Genomic DNA, 22311 nt, shown 5'->3' on the forward strand with positions numbered 1-22311 from the left:
ACATAAGCAATAGGTTAAGCGCTTTCATCTACTCAACGTAGATTTCTTCAGAACAACTAATATACTCAATACTACACTTTAAATACTTTCTAAAAGACCGCCAAAAAACTAATTACCTAACCAATCAAGCATTCACTAAAATTTAAAAGCACAGAACAACAATCTCATTTTTATCATATAAACTAATGAATGATTATATAATTAAATAAAATTCATTAATATAATACTAAAACAAATCAGGACCTTCATAAATTTTGAAAGGGCAGTGTATTAGGGCAGCCAGAATGACTTCCAGAAAGGATGACATGACTGAAGAAATGAAATTTATTGGTCAATTGTTCAGTCAAAGGGGCTATCCACCATCAATGGTTAAGGATGTCACTGAATATGTGACTAACGAATGTGGAAATAAATATCCACCTTTGTTGGGGAGGGAATTTATACCACACAATCAGATTAACAAAAAACAAATAGGAGATAATTATTAAAAGGCCTATATGCTACAGTATGGACAACATGTGGGAGAAATTAGGAATATTCTGGAGACTAACTGGAATATACTAACTTGTGACAAAGGGATTTGTGATAAAATAGGAGATAAACCTACCTTCGTCTATAAAACAGGGATGAATTTAAAGAGAATGATTGAGGTTAAAACTAATAATCTTTATAATGATGGGAATAAAAGTGTGACAGGGACTAAGCCATGTGGACACTGTAATCAATGCTCATTTATTTTACAGACTGACAGTCTGCACTTGGATAATAACATCAAAAGTAAAATATTTTTTAAAAAAGGAAATTGTCAGACACAACATATAGTATATCTGGGAAAATGTATGTCCTGTCCTAGCTTTTATGTTGGGAAAACTGACAGACGGTTACGCAATAGAATATATGACCATACATACTGCATTAAAAAGAAGGACAAGAATAATGCATTATATAGGCACCTGGTAGAGAGTGAGGGCTGTAACTCATTTAAATTTGCCATTCTAGAAGTGGTTAGGAGTAACCCTAAGGGGTGTGACACTAAATCTATCCTAGGGGAGAAAGAGATTCAATGGCAGATTAGACTTAATGCAGCCAGTCCACCAGGCATTAATGAGTATATTCCCACCAAACATTTATTAAGAAATTAAACTATGGTATATGAATGGATTAAATGTTGTTGTTAGTCTTTTATGTATATATTTTATCAATTTAATATATAGGAATACATTATATTTATTAGTAGGAATTTTAGGTATTTATTTATATTCATATTTTGTATTTAAGAGAAATTTATGAAGGTCCTGATTTGTTTTAGTATTATATTAATGAATTTTATTTAATTATATAATCATTCATTAGTTTATATGATAAAAATGAGATTGTTGTTCTGTGCTTTTAAATTTTAGTGAATGCTTGATTGGTTAGGTAATTAGTTTTTGGCGGTGTTTTAGAAAGTATTTAAAGTGTAGTATTGAGTATATTAGTTGTTCTGAAGAAATCTACGTTGAGTAGATGAAAGCGCTTAACCTATTGCTTATGTACTTCATTTAATAAAACATCCAAAGGATCTTAACACTTATTGACTATTTGAGCAAGGGAAATGAATAAGCACTAGTGATTAGTTTAGACATAGAAAAGGCATGCAATTCCGTCAACTGGGAATATATGTTTGAAGTGTTACATCATTTTCACCTTCCGTCTTCTTTCATTTCTCTAATAAAAAATATATACCAAAACAATGTAGCTTATGTTAAATTAGGTCCCTTTACATCTGAATCTATTCAAATAACCAAAGGTACTAAGCAGGGATGTCCCTTATCCCCTATTTTATTTGCAATAGCCATTGAAATATTTGCTGCCCTTATTCGCGACAATACAAAGATCATTGGTATAAATATTTACAATCAGTATAATTCCAAGATAATGCTTTATGCAGATGATATCTTGCTCACGTTAAGTAATTCACAATCAGTTCTATTAAGAATTAGATTCAGTGATGAACCATTTCCAGAAAATCTCAGGTTTACATTTCAATAGATCTAAATCTAAACATATGCTCTTAAATGAGAAGGGAGCTGTACAATTGGATAATCATTACATTACTGGTGCAATCTCAGATTCTCTTGATTATCTAGGAATAACACTATGTAAATCCACAGAAAACACAATTGAATATAATTATAAAAATATTATAAATTTAATAAATAAGCATACAAAAAGCTGGAACAAAATTCTCATCACCTCTGAAGACAGGTTACAATTAATACAAATTACACTTTTACCAAAAATATTCTACATAGCTCTAGTTCTTAACTTTTTTTATAAATATCAATACATTAAAGATATAAACAGATTACTAATGAAATTCCTCTGGTTCTCCAAAAGAAATAGAATCGATTTCTACATCACATTAGATCTTGGGAGCAAGGAGGAATCAAATTCCCGGATATTGAAACATATATTAATGCATCCATATTTAAGATTATTTTAAACTGGATTAATCCAAATTATCACTCTAGTTGGAAACTATTACATCTAATCTTACTAATTAATGAAAATGCCCTGTTAGCCAAACTTCCATTGAATAATTATTCTAATACGTTCTGGTACTTTTTATGTCATATTACCCAACACAATATTGCCAAACCCACAAAATTAAATTAATTAAATCACCATTTTAATTTCTTCAGAAAATTTGTTAACTCTAATGCTGATATTAAGACCTGGTTTGAACTGTTAACCCCCTTTAAAATTACAAGGAATTTTCCTGATAAAATACATCTCAGTGTTCTAGATAGTTGGGAATCCAAGAACCTTATATGTTGGTATCAATGCATAAATGACACTAAAGTTTTAGACTCTCAGTTTCTCATAATAGAGCATGATTTACTTCCTCAAAACTGGTTAATTCTACAAAGTATCTTAAGTTATTCTCAAGATTTATGTATAATACTTAAAAACACATCTTATCAAAAAACACCAAAGATGTTAACTCTCATGTGAAATTTTACATAATAGCTTCAATACAAATAACATTATTTTGAAATTATATGACATGTTCATTGTTTATAAGACTAGCATAAATCAAAGTTACTGGAACTTTATATTCAAAGGCTGTTCTTTTTAATTTCTCACATGATGAAAAACAAAAAATTCTGTTATCCATCAAGCATACTTCATGGTCTCATTATTGGAGTATTCTTGCTTGGCAATATCTCCATAGGGCATTTCTGACACCAGATAAGATAGTTAAAATCAATAATAGCTCCAGCGCATCCTGCTGGATATGTACAGAACATACCAAAGCTGATTGGGCACACATTTTTTATGATTGTTCTAAATTAAAGGGCTATTGGAACATCATAGAAGATTTTCTCAAAGCATTATTCACTGATTCCTTCTTATTGTCTAAATCATTAGTTCTTTTCAATGTGAATGAAGTTTACTTCTTGAATAAGAATAATTCATATTTACTATGGTCAGTACTTGCTATCACCAGAAAGTGCATCACTAGAAGATGGAAAACTAGCTGCCCACCCACTGTTGAGGATTTCTTGTCTTCAGTGAAAGACCTGGCAATCAAAGAAACTAAGACCAAAGAACTTAGAATCTATCCAAAGACAGTTATTAATAATCCTTGGACAAAAATTTTAATACTTATTGACACTTTACAAATGGACCACAACTCTTTCTGAATTAATACTTATACTAAAGAACTTGTCTATTTTAACTGTGATCTGCAGTTTTGCTTCAGGCCTATGTATATATTGTAAATAGTTTTTACCTTGCTTGTTAATAATTTGTCTTAGAATGAGAATACTGTTTGTCATTTGTTGTCTTTTACTTTTCATGGAAAACTTAATAAAATATTTTAAACTGATTTTTACATACTAGCATGCCAAATGTAGAGACACTAAAGTGAGTAAAGGAATGTCAGAGAAAAGTAAGTACAACAATCACATATGAAAGAATGTCATGATGAGGCACTATCTTGCCTTCCATTACAGAAGATGACACACTCTCAAGATCAGGGTAATTGTGCCTCTCAGCAGTAGTTTCTCTGTTTGGCAATTACAGCACACAATGGGTAGAGCTGCCCTTCAATACCACTCTTTCACACATTACATTACAATGAGATGACAACCTTCCAGGTATGTAGAGATGTTTTCAGTCATATCTTCAGTTAATAGGTCCTCAGCCTCATCAATGCAGGACCTTGATTGTTTTGGTTTGATCAGTCACACTAGCTTTCTCTTGTTCCAGTTCTCTTTCAACTGGATTCTGAATTCTAAAGACGCAGCATTTGGGCAAAAACAATGCTTTAACTGACCAGTCATATTAAGAGTTCTGTTTTTTGGATGAGCTTTCTGCTAAGCTGCAGAACATTTGGCATTTTTCTCTGGCTGAAACAGGATAGATGTGGTAGGTACACCTGTGTTCATTTTTTTCCCATCAGCAGTTGACATGGTTATAGCTCCCACCGGCTACAATAAAGTGTTTCTATACCCACCAAGAGTCAGATAACATCCATCTATCCATTCATCTACAACCACTTTTCCCCATTTTTGCACATGAGGTCAGGGTGTCACTTCAACAGTGGCAATCATCTACAGCCAATGTTTACATCTCTGGATGGCTAGTCCTGTCATTGTTGTTCTTCCATACCATACACATGCACTTACACACACACACACAAACACACACACACACACACACACACACACACACACACACACACACACACACACACACACACACACACACACTGACAGCCAATTTTGGGTGTCCAATCCACCTACTATATGTCTATGGAATGTGGGAAGAAACTGGAGAACCCAGAGAAAACCCACATGAACATAGGAAAGACATGCAGACTCCACTCAGATGGCACAAGTCCTGATATTTCAATAGGGAGTCCTCTCTGTAACTTGCTATGCATGATGGTCAGAGGATTACATTAATTGTAGTGGTTCTAAGTAACATTGTCATTGATCTGTCTTCTTACAAAGCCTTTAGCTTTGGGTACTCCATTTCCTAACAAAGTGGATTACTTTAGTGTATTTCAGATGACAGTAAACTCTCAGTTAACCAGAACACAAGCAACCAGAAAAAAATCAAAATACAGTACAATTTTCATGTGTTGCACTTTTTGTCCCCCACCCCACAGAAACATTCCTTACGTTTTTAGAGTTTTAGAGTTTTATAAAGGAAAATAGGAATAAATTCCCTCTCTCCCCAACCTAAGAACAAGTCAAACCAAACAAATAGTACAGGATACAGTATTAGTCAGGCCTATTTTCAACAGTAACTCTCAAGCAACCAGAAACTACAGATATCTGGCATCTACCAGTCCCCATGGGTGCCTGTTAACCAAGGGTGTACTGTACTGGAAAAGTGCTCATCCTGTGTATTATGGGACAATTGTCTGTGTCTACTTCAGCAAGAAAAAATGGTGGTACACATAGTCCCAGGAGAAAAATACATTTTAAATCAAGCATAGCACTAGATCTTAGATAAAAGAATTTCACTAAGAGGAAATCCTGAATGTCAAATCAGATTGTAAAAAGTGCCATATATTGTCTACCTGGATCTTGACAAAGTCTGCAACATTGATCTACAGAAAGTGTTTTCTTTTTCAAAACTTTTTATTTGATAAGATTTTGCAAAACTGTAACAAAAAAAAAAAAAAAAAACAGAAAGTGCTGATAAATGAAGGACAACAAATACCCAACATGAATCTACCTGAAGAGTGACTCAGTAGAAATACCTTGTTGAATCCTTTTTCCAGCAAAAGCACTCAAATAGCAAGCGCTGCATAACATTTCCAAGAAAGTGTTACTTTATCATCCAGTCCTCCACCAAGAAAAACACTACCGACAAATCAGCAAAACTAAATGGCTATCCATTCAATACAGAGCTGACCTTTTATTAGGGTCTGAACTATTTGAATGATTGCAATTGCTAAACTTACCACAAAAATTCTCTCCTGCAACATCTAGGGCCAAAGCTGTGTTCACACGTCTAGTTCTACAACGCATCAAAACAAAATTTAAATGCACTTCCCACAACTTAACAGTTCTACTCCCTGAACTCAAATTACTGCCCCCCACATTTAAATGACCTAACCTCTTACACCAAACTCTGGATCCAAATGAAAGCACATCTCAAACAAACCAAAAGCCAAGTGCTTACCATCAGGACACAATACATTTCCTAAACTGTTCAATCTGGGTCGGTCAGTCTAAGCAATATTTCAGTCTTCTAACGCTTTCAGTGTAATCTCTACTATATGTTAACTTATATTTTATTTTCAGTAACAAGACTTAATACAGTGGTGATATTTTACCTACAGTACATATTTGCTGTTTACATTATTGTAAATATTGCAGATAATTTCTTAATTTTGGTTTGTGTAATTGAAATGATGTACAAATAATTTTATGCCTTTAATGCTTCTTATTTTTGTTCCATATTAGGCTGGGAATAGAAATGATCTGTTGGGATCAATCCTCTATACTGGTTAACAACTTATAAATCAATAATCAATTACATATTAAAATAGTACACAATCTGCATCGGGACACACCTAGAGACATATAAAAATAAGCATGCACACCGTTGAAGAAAACAGTGGGAAGACCATGATCTGGAAGATAATTTCACTTGTACATTAAAGCACTGTGCACATGGTGCTGTGGTAGCATTGTCACCTCACAGTTAGATGTTGCATGTTCGATTCTCAGTTAGAGTGTCTTCTGTGTGTCGACATGCATGAATGGGCGTTCCTTTGTTGAAGGTTGTGCGCTAGGCCCCGCAAGCCAGCACGTAAAAATCTACTGCCAATCATTAGCGGACCAGAGTTCCACAGTGGCGACCCCTAACCAGGAAAAGCCGAAAGACAGTATTAAAGCACTGTGCACAGAGCTAAATGGGAACTTAAGTGCACAGTCTGAGTTTGAGACTTTACCCAGGTTCTTAAAAAGGCAAGGGTGACACTACACCTGTCATGTTGTTTTCAGCTTTGAGGGCCCTACTTGTAGACACTGGCTTCACAGGGTAATGCAAACTGTGACAAGTTGACAAGAGATTGAGAGAGCTGGCTATAATAACAGGTAGTGTACAGCTGGCATGTGCAGCCTGGGAGGAAGGGGGGGTGATAAGAGAGAGGGATATAACTTTATCACTGGATTATTCAAGAAAGAGAGGAAGCTGGACGAGTGAAGTAGGAAAGACATGAATAGAGACAGCAGGGTCAGCCGCCCATTCTAAAACTGTCACTTCAGTGGAAGGATGGGTGAGTCTTGTTCTCTTCCATTGCAGGTAAAAGGCAGCAAATCTACTGACGGGACAATAATGTCATACAACTGGGTGGAAACGAGAAAGGTGTGTAATGAATTTAACAAAGGATGCATAGCAGCTAAAGGGAACAACCAAAATGACTAGCAAGAAAAGGCAAGTTTTGTTTGCTCCTTAATCTCTGTATCGTCTGTATATAAACATCTCCAGGAAATTAAATAAACAAAATAACAGACAGTAAAAGACGTGAGAACAAGAGAATGAAATCTAAGCTTAAGGGGTGGACATCTTCATGGCAATGTGAGGAAGAATCTTGTTTTATACTTTTTCATAGAAGAAGGCACATATATGTAATAACCTCCTGTACAGATGCTGGGCCAATAAAAATGAAGGTATATGAAAGCATGGAACAAGCACGCTGTGGTTACAGTACTTGTGGGGTGAATTAGAATGCAGGAAAACTAGAATGTGCACATAATCAAGTAAACAAATAAACAGGAAAAATAGGTAAGGCAAAAAAATGTATCTGCTGTTAATGTTTGTCTGCTTTCATGATAAAAGCTCATTAACGAACAACAAATAAGTTCCAGTAGCACCAGTTAAATTCTTGTTTTGCCTACAGTCAAAATGTGGGGCGCTTGCATTTTATAAAGATGAAATGTAAAAGCAGCCATTCCTTCTTACGAACTTGTGCTGCAGAGTGTATCTCTAGATTCAGGGCTTCATGAAGCAGGTTAAAAAAATCTGGAAAACGGCTTTATTTTACCATATCTCCTTGAGTTTTTAAACAATGAAACCCTTTATGCATCTTTTTTTTTTTTTTTTTGCTATTTATTTTATTCGATTGTTTTCTTTTCTTTTATATTTAATTGAATAGATCAGTAAATTTGTGTGGTTTTGACAATGAATAACAGAGGTAAAAGACAAGAGAACTGCTGCTCTGGAGCATGGACAATAGCAGTACTTAGTCCGCTCCAAACACAGTAACAAACTACAGCCTGCATGTAATGGACCACCAATTTCCAAAACAATGAAAATAAATTAATTTGTCTGTGGAATATATAGATATATTGTATTAACATGAAGAAACCTTATACTGAAAAATATTGTTTCTTGCTGTCTGCAGCACATCAGATGACGATATACTATTTTGTTTTGTTTCTTCTTGTACTTTCTTAGTATCAGATGGAAGAAATCCATAAATATAGTCCCCTACACAATACTGATTTGAAATTCCTTGAGCTTCAGTACTTCACAGAAAAAAAAGATGAATGCCATAAGGCCAAATGCTTTTCTCCACAAGAAATCATTGCCAGGGTGACCTCTAATTGTAAAGCAGCAATGATTCTCTTTTTATATACTCACACCTTCTGACTTGATACATTACACCACACAGTACATGTGAGTGGGAAGCTAAGAACATTAGATGAGGCAATTAAAAGTTAGATTATGGTTACTAAGCAGCAAACAGGTACCACAATTGGTGTGGCTATGGCAACAGCAGGAGGATAACAGGACACAGTATGATAGCTCTTGAAGAGGTTCATAGGTTCATAGAAGGTTACTTGGCTAATGGCTCTAGAGCCCTTATAGGCCTAGCCTTATTTATCCGGAGTTGTCCCATTTGTCAATGGTTAGGTAAGTGAAGCTCATAGAGGTAAGGGACTATGACAGTTAATACTGACCTCCTCCATCCAGGAGGGACATGGGCACTGCCCCAGGAGTGAATTTAGGTCACCCATCCATTGATCTAGGTTGCATTTGAAGAGGGTCAGGGAGGGGTTCTGTTTCACATGAATAGGGAGCTTATTCCAGAGAAATGGCAGTCTCTGGGAGCTGTATCTATCTCTCCAGCATGACCTGTTCATATCAGGGGTAAAGTTAAGATCCCTAGAGTGAGTTTGATTTACGAATGCGTAGCACTTCCATAAGGGCCTGGTCAGAGGCTGCCCTTCCGAAGAGTCTTCAAGCTCCTAATGCTCTCCTACTGTCCTGATCCTTAGGAAGGCCAGTACTGTCTGTCTCCCTCTGTTGACTTCAGGAGGCTAAGCATTTAGCTGAGCAGAGCAGTGCATGATGACTATTCGATACTCTGATCTAGTAACACTTATGGCATAAATGGTGTCTTTACATTTCACTTTTAAGTGAAACAGTAGGCTAATGAATAAATCATACAGGACAGAGGTGTTGCCTTTCTGGGATTGATCTTGGGTACAGGTCTAGTTAAATAAGTTGCTCACACTTACACGGATTACAAAATAAGCTTAAAATAACAGAAGCCAACAATGTAAGCTGTGGGTCACTTGCAGGATGTGAATGTAACCTTTATCCATATTACAAGCTTGAACTCAATGGACTGGCAATAATTTAGTAAATAACTTTACTTCTACAATGAAGAAACTGTCTTGGTTATGCATTGTCTACCTTCTAAGCATCTATATTGCAACTAAACTACCTGAGCAAAGAATGCAGTTTGCAAGCTTCCCCTTACTTTTGGACTCCCCTTCTATCTTAATAGTCGAGTATGTCCATATGAAATAACACGGGGCTCCACCTGCTATGTTCATCATTGCTGATATGAGGGCTAGAACATTCCATGGAGACATGGGTATGATTGTGGTGATCACAATCACCAACCAGCATGTCAAATGACAATGTCTCTGATTTAGTGGTTTAAAAGCTGAAATGCTAGAATGTAAATGTGGTACAGTCACCAGAATTTTTTTTTAGTTAAAGTAGTAAACTTCATCGATGATGACTACATACTAAGTTTAATTGATTTGTGATTCTGAGAACACCCAAGATTTCAAATGTATGTAATTGTAGACTGGTGAATTTTAAGGTGTACAGTATTTTTATGTTCTAGTAAACAATATGCTTTTGAAAAAAAAAAGGAAAACTCACGTTACTTCTTATGTACACCAACATCCTGGACAACAATTGTGTTACACCTTCTGACTTGTTTTTTAAAAAGGTGTAACATCAGTTGTGTTTGGCTTTACTGGAACATTACTTAATGAAGGATGGAACTCTGCAGGCAATTCCATATTTTGTATAAGTAGCATGGAAAGCATGGGAAAGGTACTACCTCCATAAGGGAATGCATGGATACTGCTCCTCACTGTATGTGTGTGTGTGTGTGTGTGTGTGTGTGTGTGTGTGTGTGTGTGTGTGTGTGTGCGTGTATGTGAGTGTGTGTCTGTGTGTGTGTGTGTGTGTGTGTGTGTGTGTGTGTGTGCGTGTGTATGTGTGTGTGTGTGTGTGTGTGTGTGTGTGTGTGTGTGTGTGTGTGTGTGTGTGTGTGTGTGTGTGTGTGTAAGTCTGTGTGTGTGTGTGTGTGTGTGTGTGTGTGTGTGTGTGTGTGTGTGTGCAAGTCTGTGTGTGTGTGTGTGTGTGTGTGTGTGTGTGTGTCTGTGTGTGTGTGTGTATCTGTGTGTGTGTGTGTGTGTGTCTGTGTGTGTGTGTGTGTGTGTGTGTGTGTGTGTGTGTGTGTGTGTGTGTCTATGTGCGTGCATCTGGTTATGTTCACTGCATTGGATTATTCACTCGTGATCTGTCTGTTCTTCCCACAGTGGATGTACACTCTTAGCACTTTTTTTAACTTTGGTATTTTAACTTTGGCTATTTTATGTAACATCCCTGTACTACTTAACTGTATTTTACCTACATCTTTCTGAAGGCAGGGTGTTATCTGCTGAAGGGTCATGGAAGGGTACTTCTCTGACACTGTACACCCCCATAAAGTAATAAGTAAAGCCACACCTGCACACAGCAATCTGTTAGAAAAGGTTTGATGCAGCACGACAACTGTTTGGAAAAAGGACTGCATAAAATTGAATTTTATCACAAAAAAAATATATAGGAGTTATTTTAGTTCTAGTGTTCTCCAGCACCGCTAATGAACTTTAGTTACTAGTACAAGTTGATGCCTCAAAATTGATGTGCTAATCAATTCTATATTATGGAATAGATCTCACCAATATAACTTAATTCGATGAAAGAAATGTTTCATGTCTTTACTATAGTATAGTTATCACCAGAAAAAGATACGCAGCACAGTACATGCAACTATGTCTATAAATATTATGGAAAACCAACTCAGATAAGTAGGAATGCTCCTGTGATGCTTAGGCTACAATTTTCTTTTACATGTCACTCAGCCTGCATTTATATAACTTTGCTTTTTAAAGGTGAGGTGGGAAACCAACAGCACAGAGAAATGTTACACATTTTTTTTTACCACAAGGTAATATGCAATGGAAACATTAAAATCCCGTTTTGATTTCTTACCTTCACACTGGTCTTTGGCAGCAGTGAGACGGTATCCCTGATAGCAAACGCATTGGAATGAGCCATCTGTATTTCTGCACTGTCCATTTGTACAAACAGCATCACGCTGACATTCGTCAACATCTGTGGACAGAAACGTAAGAGAAGTCATTTTCATATTTATTTTACTTGCACAAAAGCATTTCTGTTGCTCACAATACGTACTCATGTTCTTTTGTTAGTAAAGGCTAACTTAATGAGAGAACAAGCATCTCTGCCTATGCACTGATTTACCTGACTGCCTTCATGATATAGGTAAACTTTCAGTTAAACAATCCAGACACGGTAATTACATTACATTTCTTGTCTGGAAATAATAACATCAGCAGCATATGGCTATTATCAATAAAGCTGCCTAACAAGCTAAAAGTTACGTTATGCGCTACAATGGTGAATAACATTTAAATTTCGACCAGGAGTTTCAAGGGTTTGCTCACAAGTGAATACTTTATTTGTAACGTGTTTAAAAATGACATGACTAATAGTCCTTGTTTATATTACATAAAAACTGCAAGAAAGACCCAGCAAAGCAAAAGTCTTCACTGTATAACCTTAATCTTCATATAGTGAAGGTCCATGGGATATATGCAAATTACTCCTTAAAGAAATCAGTGCTTCAGCTACATGGCTTCAGAATGCCCATGACTTTTTACTTTTCGTTTTTTTTAACTTTTACTTGGTACACTCAAGGCCCCACTAGCTATAAACATGCCATGTTTCACTCTAGGTGGCCATTTCACCCTTTTGGTTTGGATGATAATCCTGAGCTGTTTAGCAAAAAAAAAGTCCCTTCAGAATTATATGGTTGTGTATGTTGTGTATGTGCAATTCTGAAAAAAACTCAGCTTTTTAAATAATTAAATATTTTGCAGTGCCTGTTTACACTTACCTACTTCTCTCCCAGCCTCCATAAGGCACCACTCAACTATGTATAATTACTTAAAACATGAGATACGCCTTCTGCCTTACAGAGGAAAAATAATGAAGAGACTGAGCTGGACAGCTAATGTATACAAAGAAGGGTGAAACCACTGTAAAGGAAAAGAGTCCATCTTTTCTGTCATAATGCACTCCTGAAAAGGTGGAGTTAAAGGTGACATGTTCTACTAATAGCTTTATAGAAACAGTAAAACAAAGAGGGTAGGCTGGCAGACATACATGAACTCCTTTCATTGCTAGAAGGAAATTGTTACTTCCAAGTCAGAGCCTGTCAATGGTCTCTTTTGGTACTAAATGTCAACATCTTACAGGATTAAATCCCGAACCCCAGGGCAATTAATCAGTCGAGAATTATCAGTAAGCGCAATCTACAATTTATACCAGAAAACAAAAACAAGAAATACACCAATAAACATAAACGATTCTTTAAGCCATATTTCTATAAATAGTGTAGCTGCTAATAAGCTGGAACAGATGTGTTTTATGGAACCTCTTGAAACACACTCGGAATTATGTTCTTAATCTGATGTGGTAGTCACTACCATAAATCAGACACCTGGGAATATGATAGACCACCCACCAATGCACTCCAGCACAGAAATCACTAGCAAGCCCATACCAGCTAAGTCGTTTGAGAAATATCATTGATATTGAACCATCACTTACTTAATGTAGGCATAATCTGCACCAGGTGGTGAAGTGGTGCCTGTCAATATCAGCATTCGGGGGGGGGCAATACTGGGGTCATTACCTTATTATGGTAAGGAGAGGATCAGACACTGTGTAACCTCCCATTGGCAGTCTGCATCTCAGTGCGGGGATGAGGCAGGGTAGTGTATGAAAGCAGGTTTGCATAGACTGCAGGAGATTCTGTTACAAGGAATTTCCTTCCACGAAAATAAGTTTTTTTTCTTTCCTGGCATCGGTATGTTGCTCATCACTGTGAGATCACTGTGTTGGTCTGCAGATCACCACTATGCAGTCTGCCACTGCTGTCCTATATGAAAGACTACTGGGATAATTGGGGACTGCACTGGGGCTGCCATGATGAATGAAGTATCATTGTGAGGGGGATGTTTAGCAAAGGAGATAAACTGATGGTACACAGTGGAGTAGGATCCCACAATGGGTCTTGCACAATCTTCTTCCATTGTATTAGTGAGTTTATTAATCAGAAAGACTTTTGTATATCACTCTGTGACACACAGTCATATATAGTGGCATGGGGTACTTAATAACATGGCCCTGTCTGTTTAAACCAGAAATGAGTACTAATTTCTTGTTAGTGGCAGAAGGATGTGGCAATGTCTTACCTTATAAATCTGAAGGGCTGTCTCTGAAGTAGGTCCACTACATCTGACTGAAACTAATCTGCTCTAAATTACACCCCAAGCTGCAAAGCATAAAGCAACAACACAGGAATGCAAACTACCTGATGTCATGTCTTCACAGGTGTACTACTTACATCCATAACAACCTGCAGAAGTCTGTAAAAGTATTTTCCCAGGGTTGCAGGGCCCTGCTGCACCCCTATCTCCTTACTTTTATATTCTCACTCCAACACTCCAAGGTCACTGCTGCTTGAGAAAAAGCAATACAATGCCTTGTGCTTTCTCTGGAGAGATTCAAAAGGAATGGGTTTCAAACCAACATAAACTGCTTTCATTTGGAGTGCAGGAATATGAATGGCTAATGAAAGCCACAAGTAAGGATGTGTGTGCACCTGTGATAGGAATAATGTGGGGCGAGCAGTGGAAAGCTACTCTTCTTAATCTGTTTGCTGGCATATTTCATTCGGCAGAATACTTTTCTTACAGTTAAAATAAGAATCTGTTAAAAAAGGATATAGCCTGCCTACAATAAGAAATCCCAAACAAACAAAAAAACTAATGCAAAGATTATGTTATTGTGCACTTGTGACAGAGCTGAGTTCACATTTCTTGCCTGCTGCAGGAGATGTCAGTCTGGAGCGAGTGTCACCTGTGTTAGTATGTCAGCCTCTGCTCTATCCACCAACTGCACTGTTTTATGACTAAAAGGAAGTGTGCTAAGTAAAAGCATACAATATGAGACTACTTAATATGATTTGCTTCTATACAAGCTATAATTTGTAGAACAATGCACTATAACACATACACACTCGGAAATATGCTGTTCTGGATACCAGATAGGTACTACAATCTTGTTGCGAAATAATGTAAAGCAGTTCTACTTGACTTAGTAAAGCAGACTTTTTTGCAGCACAGTTCAATGACTTTAAGTCATATGATGTCACAGCACAGTGAAGTTTGCACTCATCAATGTGGAACATTATTTAATATATCAAGAACCAGTAGAAAGTCTGTACTTATTAACATATGCTGTTGTCTAATACATCAAAGCAAATAAGGACCATAAATAGCAGGATATAGTATCCTATTGGAAGTTTAAGACTTCATACTACAAGCTCTACAGCTTCAAGACTTAAGTACCACTTATGTTACACATGAAATGTGCCTTTATCTTTACTTTTTCAGGGGGCATGCTCCCTTGCATATACTACTGTCCCACTGTGGTGATTCGCCCCATACTCCAGCTTCTACAGATAGATAGATAGATAGATAGATAGATAGATAGATAGATAGATAGATAGATGCATAGACAGATAGATATATTTATTTCAGGCTTAATAAATATGTTCCCTTGATTACACTTAAATAGCTGAAGTTTCAGGCAGTATGGAATAATGAACTTAGGTCATGAATATGGAAGATTCACAAACTTGGACAGTGCTTCTGCAGTGTGGCAAGGCTCACTGCAGCACTCGACCCCAAAACTGTCTGAAACTGCAATGCACTGCAGAGGAGGATATACTTGATACTTATAAATTCTTCTGATGTTTACCAGTTTTGGAGTTGTAATAAATAAGTTCAGGGAATGTTGGGGGATGGGGAGACTCCCTCACACGTGTGGGTACAGTGGCTTGACATTCTACAAAAATATTGTTCTGTATGTTAGCATTTTCACAGTTCAGCTTTAAGCCACTGTTCCTTAATGTAAAAAATTGCTGTACTATATTTTCACAGCACTGCAACTTTGCTAAGCTATGGTCATGGAGCTCAACAAAAATTAATTTATTTTAAATTATTTCAAGTAGACTCATTAAAATTAATGTAACCAGGAATTATGCAAATAGCGATTAAAGTGTTTTGAACAGCGTAGAACAGTGGCTTTCATTATTAAAACATCAAACAGCTGAGACTGAAGAGGGGAAAATAGTGCAGAAATGTATGTTACTAGATTTAAGCAGTTGTCGAAAACAACTTAAACAGGATGAGGATAATGGGGTGCATTCTTAAATTGAACAAGGATTCCGAAATCACTGCTACATAAAAACAGCCTTTATACATGCTGCACCAACAGACAGCAAAATCCCTTTACTCACCACCACATACCAAATGCACTTAAATTAGTCCACTGCATATCAAAGCAAGTCTGCAGTTATCCGGAGGTACAGAGGCCTTTGAGCAGGTCTATGTAGTGTAGAGGTGTGTAGGGGGTCTAGTCCAGTTAGTATTTTGGGTGTGAGATTCAGAATCAAAAACTACTGACATATTACAAACCAAACATCAAAAATTAATAATAAATATATAGTGTTAAAATTAAAACTCATCACGTCACTTTCTCACATCTAATATTAAGTCATTTTCCCAGTAACAATACATATTTTTTCCAGACTGCTTCATTTGGTACATTCTGATTCCTGAGCATGGTTCTGATTAACTGGCTTTTGATGAACTGTACCATATCTGCTCATTATATGTATGATTTTAAAGCTGACTTTTTCCTCTTTTTCTTTCAGGATTTCACCACTTCGTTCCAAGAATCACTACACATCTAAAAAAATAAACGGTTAAATAAACAAATCATTTTAGACAGCCAATGCAGTTTATAGTTTAAATAGTCTGACGTAAATGCCCGAGTTAAAATAATAAATAAGACATTTTTTTTTACCATTACAGGACTTGGCATCATCGCTTGGTTCATATCCTTCATTACAAGAACAAACATATGATCCCTCTAGATTAGAGCACCTGCCATTGGCACATACAGAACTATTCAGACACTCATTGATATCTGTAAAAACAAAACAAGAATATTAAAGAAACATTAGTAACAAAAGCCAGGAGGTCTTGTTATTTGTAACTAAGCACAAATGAGCTGTTAATTTCATTTTAAAGGAATTTAACCCTTTTATTTCCTTAGCAAAAAAAAAAAAAAGTATATAATATATATATAACAACTTGATTGCAGGTATAGGCATACTCTGCCTGATAAATGTGTAGAGCCATATTTTAGAAACACGATTTTCTTACTGCTATGTCAAGTTGCTCTGTTTGTAGTGATTTGCTTAATGCATTTAGATACTTCAAGGCTGGGATTCAGACTGGGCTACCACTAGTGTTAAGCCCTAACATGGGCAAAAAGATGCTGGCAATAGTCTTTTCCATTTCAGAGAAAGGCCCTTGTCAGTGATTTGGCATGCTGGATAGAATCACTTCTGTGGGCTGTCTTCAAAGCCATACTAAATGGTAATGAGACATTCAGGTGAGGGGAACAGCCTATACTAATAAGCTATGTGTTGCCCACCAGAAATGCCTTTGGGAGGGGATTTATGCATTTGAGTGATGCAAGAGAATTGCTCAGGTGCACATATTAGCACAACCAGCTGTGCTAATTAACATGGATAAAATGAGTATGCTCCCCATTACTTCTAATGGAGGAGACAGAGTTACAGGTAAGTTTAGTTGAGATGTAAAGGTGGTAGTGGTGGTGGCAGGGTGTGTGTCTGTATGCGTATGGCAGTGAGTATGCGTGTCTGCAGGTGTATGAGTGGTCTGAGGTGACTGTGTGTGTGTGTGTGTGTGTGTGTGTGTGTATGGTTGCAAAAGAGTACTTACTTAGGGGTTGGTGCAGAGTAGCTATACGGGTGAATAGGTGAGTGTCTCCATGAGTATAACTGAGTGGGGGGTGATGTTGAGTGAGCGTGCATGTGTATGTTCACTGTTTGCATGAGGGTGGCTGTCATATCTCCTGCACTCACTCAAATTTTCTGAACAGAGCTGGGGCGGGGGAACACTAGCTGACACCAAGGACACATTTGAAATATTACTCTAAGTCACTTAAAACGTTAATAGAAAAAAAAGTTTTGCATGGCAAAGCATTTTGTGAACAATAAGACATATGAAACTCTAATGTCTGGCATTTCTGACTGACTGCAATTCTCCTTGATTTATCTGAGGGGGAGTTGGGGACAGGGGAAAAATAAGAGGAAAAATCAAGGATGTTGTGTAAAATCAGAGATAACCGAGAGGTATGAGATTGTGTTTGTATGTACACACATTGTATGTGTGTGTGCGTGTGTGTGTGTGTGTCTAGGGATAGGTGTGAGTGTGTGAATGGGTAGGTATATCCATGTATGTGACTGAGTGGGGAGATGGCATATAGAGAATATATAGCAAATAAGTGTGTGTGTGTGTGTGTGTGTGTGTGTGTGTGTGTGTGTGTGTGTGTGTGTGTGTATCAGGATGTCTGTGAGCATATGTGTGAGTGTGTGTGTGAATGGGTAGCATGTGATCAAGTGATGAGATGGAGTGCAGTGAGTAAGTGTTTGTGTGTGTTAACAGGATGTCTGTGAGTATTTGTCTGTGTGTGTGTGTGTGTGTGTGTGTGTGTGTGTGTGTGTGTGTGTGTGTGTGTGTGTGTGTGTGTGTGTATTCATGTGCACATGCAAATGTCTGCCTACGTGTGGGAATATGAATGACGGGAATGCTTGTGCCAACCCAATGCATGAGCTGCCAGAAGTAATTACTGCCCTAAGGGCTATTTAGCACTGATGGTAATTACACACAATTCAAAGACATGCAAATGACCTAATGAGGTCTTTCCTCATCGCTGCTAATCATGTCTGAATCACATTAATCTTTTGGCAGCAGCAGCAGTTTATGCATGCAGGAAAGCTTTTTTGAATCCCAGCCACAATCTCTTCTCTAGACAGCTGTGCAGCACTTTTCAGCTTATGCTGGGAGAATCAGTAAATCCCTATGCAGCTCCAGTGTTGTTAATATAAATGGCCTAAAGGCAAGCAAGCAATCTACAGGAAAGCAGGTGGAAGACTGGGATACAAAGAGTGAAGGCATTACACGCAGGAAAAAAGGTTATCATAGCTGTGTCTGGACTGTAAGAGTCCATTGAGAATATTCTGTACAGCTTTGGAGATACTGGGCCAATTCAGAGTATCGGTTCGGCACCTCAGCAAAGGCTAGCAATGAGCTTCTCCACAGCTGCCTAACCATAGGCTGAAGTTCAGAACCTGGGCTCCAAATGTTGTCCCCATCAATTAAATATGTGGGGATCTCAGAGACTGCTGCTAATTTACAAAGAGGCTTCGCTCAGCCATATATCACTGTAGCTGACGTTCCCATAAAACTGATGCTGATGTAACATAAGAGAGTATGATCATATCCAATGCTTGACATGTGGCCAAGTAAGATTTATTTTTATCATATAAATTAAAAACTGAACCAAGAGTCATGCAAGTAATTATAATTACATAGGGTAACAAAAGCAATGGGCTTACAATGTCTTCGGTGCATTTTATGCGCACATTTCAGAACTGCAGCCCATAATGCCGAGCAGTTTGTGTGGTGTATAACTGCAAGTAATTTTCTGAAGTGAGCAGTCTACTTAGGTTGTGTGCTAAGCAGGAAAAGCTTGCACTCTTCACAAGCCATTTACAGTCGGAAGTACTTCTTTATGGAAAGAAGGGGGCTCTTTTTATCTGTGCTTAGCAGTAAGTGCCCCTTCTGCCTATCTACAAGTCTTTGTTTTTTTTTGTTTTTGTGTTTTTTCCTGAATCCCACCCCTGTTACCAGTGTAATAACACAGGATACACAGAGTTAAGAAAAAAACAGCATGTGTTATGTAACAAAAGACTTATAATGAGGGACTGCAACAATATAACATGCATGCTGCTGAAGGCAAGAGATTTTGGAGATAACTGCAAAAAACAGTGGCAGTAATGGAGGGTCACAAAATTGCTCAAAGAGTAACTTTTCATCATATTGTTGTTTAGGCTAGTTATGTTCAGTGAGTTGGTCCTTCACCAACTTGTTACTCAACTATTCATAGTGGAACCATTTTCGATACATATTTACTAAGAGATCATATGTTTTAGGGGTTATGTTATATGTTATGCAAATTGATTTATATATTTAGGAAACAGCCAAGGATATGACAGCTTTTATGTTGGTGAGATTAGTAGGAATGTTATTGACAGAATTTATGAACACATGCTACAGGGAAACCTAAAAATGCTTTTTCACAGGCATTCACTGATTTGTATGTATTTTATAAAAGCATTCATTTTCAGATCTTGGAAGACATTATTCTTGATGAGAAAGGACCAGGTTATTAATTTACTGTTAGAATTTTACGAGATTACACATTAAGAAGCATATTCTCTCACCATGTTTAAATAAAATTTTCTTTAAAATCTACATGAATACCAAGGTCACTTAAGAACTTAGATGATACTGTGTTAGAAAGTGTGTGATACAGAGAATAAGCTTTAATACCAGTGCTAAACTCGAATGAGATTACCTGATGAAGTAGTTGGTATGAAAACTGTCACGTGCTCTATTATTTATTTAATAAAGTAAAGTGATTTTATACCGGTGGCTTTATTTTTTATACAGTCTATGAGATTCTGTTTGTAAAGAATATAGTGAAGTTAATCCCTTTCAACGTGGCAATGAAGTATGTATCAGAAATGTATTTGTGTTACGCTGGTGTAACATCAGAGCTTAAACATTATGCATTTCTCCGTAAAGGTTTTATTTTATGCCATGTTAATTGTAATAAACAAAACCTGGTACTGAAAAGAGTAAACATTTAAGAAACTGCTGAATCATTGCCTTGACAAAGGAAGCATAGCAAAGGCACATAAAGCTGAGTGACCCAGTCCCTTTCTCCAAAAATTTCACTAGAAAATGCCAAGCAGTCTCAGAGATGGACACCTTTATACAAGGACCCGAAATAGCCAAAATGGTCATTATCATCGGAATGTGACAAACTTCAAAGATCTAAAACATCTGCTTTACAGGAAGAATTTAACTACTGGGTCAGTTCAGGAAAACATAGGGTAACTACTGCATCAGCCTTACTATGTCTTCAATGCAATGCTACCATAATCATGTCGCCAACAAAGCCATTTCGTAGTGTTTCATCAAAAGAAATAAAACCATATTTACTTGTCTCTGTGAGTGAGTTTTCAGTTATTTCAAATATAATGACATCAAAATGGATATTTGTTCATAATTATTCAGGGCTTTATTCCAAAAGAGTTTATACATGGGGAACAGCCAGTTCTATAAAACTACATCAAATTCTATAAAACTACTCTGAAAATTCCCAAGCCATGTAGGCAGAACATTACTTTTGAAGCAATATGTCTGACTCCAAAGCAGGCATCAAACACCCAGCATGATCAGACTACTTCTCTCACTGGCATTGACCACCAATGGGAATGTTGTATTTAGTGGTGTATCTCATAATAGTAAATGGCTGACTATGGGGGGAGGGTGGTAACTCCACCTATATGTGTCATAGGCAGTAACTGGTATACAGCCTGGCTGCATTACTGGTTCCAACACACAGGTGAAGCTGTACTACAGAATCTGGAAGTGTGGTAGGGAAGGTGACCATGGACCATGCACATGCTTGGTAGATGTTTTACAGTACAATTTAAATTGTTGTCTTTATGGTAACTGAAATGTAATGTCTCCAGTAAGTTCGAGCTATGATATGTCCTGCATCACTACTGATGGCTAATGTGAGATACGTCTGCAGAACAGAATTTTAACCTGCTATACATGCATCCATAAGTCCGGCATACAGATGGTCATGTGGTTCCTGGCCAGTTTAGAGGATCTGCTGCTCCATCTGTATGCCAAGCCTTGTACAGCAGGCAGGCTAAATGTCTGTAAAGGCAGTGCTGAATACACATACACTTGTGTGGTATTAGTGCCTGTGGAGATCTCCATAACAGTGTGGTGGCCTCATCTACAACTAAGCTACTCCAGGCATATGTTATGAGATTCATTAACAGAGAATGTTTCTGAATCCATTACCTTTGTCTGGCACAGCATCCACTTCACAAATAGCAGATTCTTTCATAACATCTGGAGTCTCCTATGTGGAATTTGGCCACTGGTACGATGCCATACTAGGAGGTGGACCAGAATCCTGTGATCTGGGTAGTACTTGTTGCAGGATGATAGAGGCTTTCCAATACACTACTCCACAATACTTTCAGAATCCCAGTATGAAAATGAAATGTTCCACTGCCTTTGGACTTAAAAACACAATCTAAATACATTTTATAGCAGAATATTGCTGCATACTGTCCTGGAAATTTCAACAGAAATTAATAAACTGTTTCAGAGATAAACCAATGTATATGAACAGAGTAAACAAAAAATTGCACAACATCTTCAACTCTTTTGACAAATGTGTTGAAGAAACTGTCTGTGGTTAAGGGATAACCCGTATCAGGGTGATGTTACTAGATTAATATGTGTATGGCTGGTCTGCAGCTTTAATTATCTAAGCCAGATCAACATTGAAAAGCATCCATGGACTAGCCTATCTACCCAACTGGAAATAAATACAGATAAAAAAGTGATCATAATGCATTAATAAACTTGTTAAATA

The 22311-nt window shown here is 37.1% G+C and overlaps 1 protein-coding gene across 5 annotated transcripts in view; it reads right to left on the minus strand.

Annotated features, from left to right (window-relative positions):
- Positions 1-22311, minus strand: part of LTBP1 (latent transforming growth factor beta binding protein 1) — a 2555437-nt gene that overhangs the window by 429380 nt on the left and 2103746 nt on the right. For all 5 annotated transcript variants that reach the window (XM_044058988.1, XM_044058973.1, XM_044058980.1 and 2 more), the window contains 2 exons: positions 16552-16674; positions 11581-11703 (listed from right to left, as the gene is read on the minus strand). In XM_044058988.1, coding sequence (XP_043914923.1) covers positions 11581-11703; positions 16552-16674 — 246 coding nt within the window. The remainder of the gene's footprint in view (positions 1-11580; positions 11704-16551; positions 16675-22311) is intronic.

The sequence above is a fragment of the Protopterus annectens genome, chromosome 1.part2 (assembly GCF_019279795.1).
Source record: "Protopterus annectens isolate FY-2018-M chromosome 1.part2, PAN1.0, whole genome shotgun sequence".
Classification (NCBI taxonomy): Eukaryota; Metazoa; Chordata; order Ceratodontiformes; family Protopteridae; genus Protopterus; species Protopterus annectens.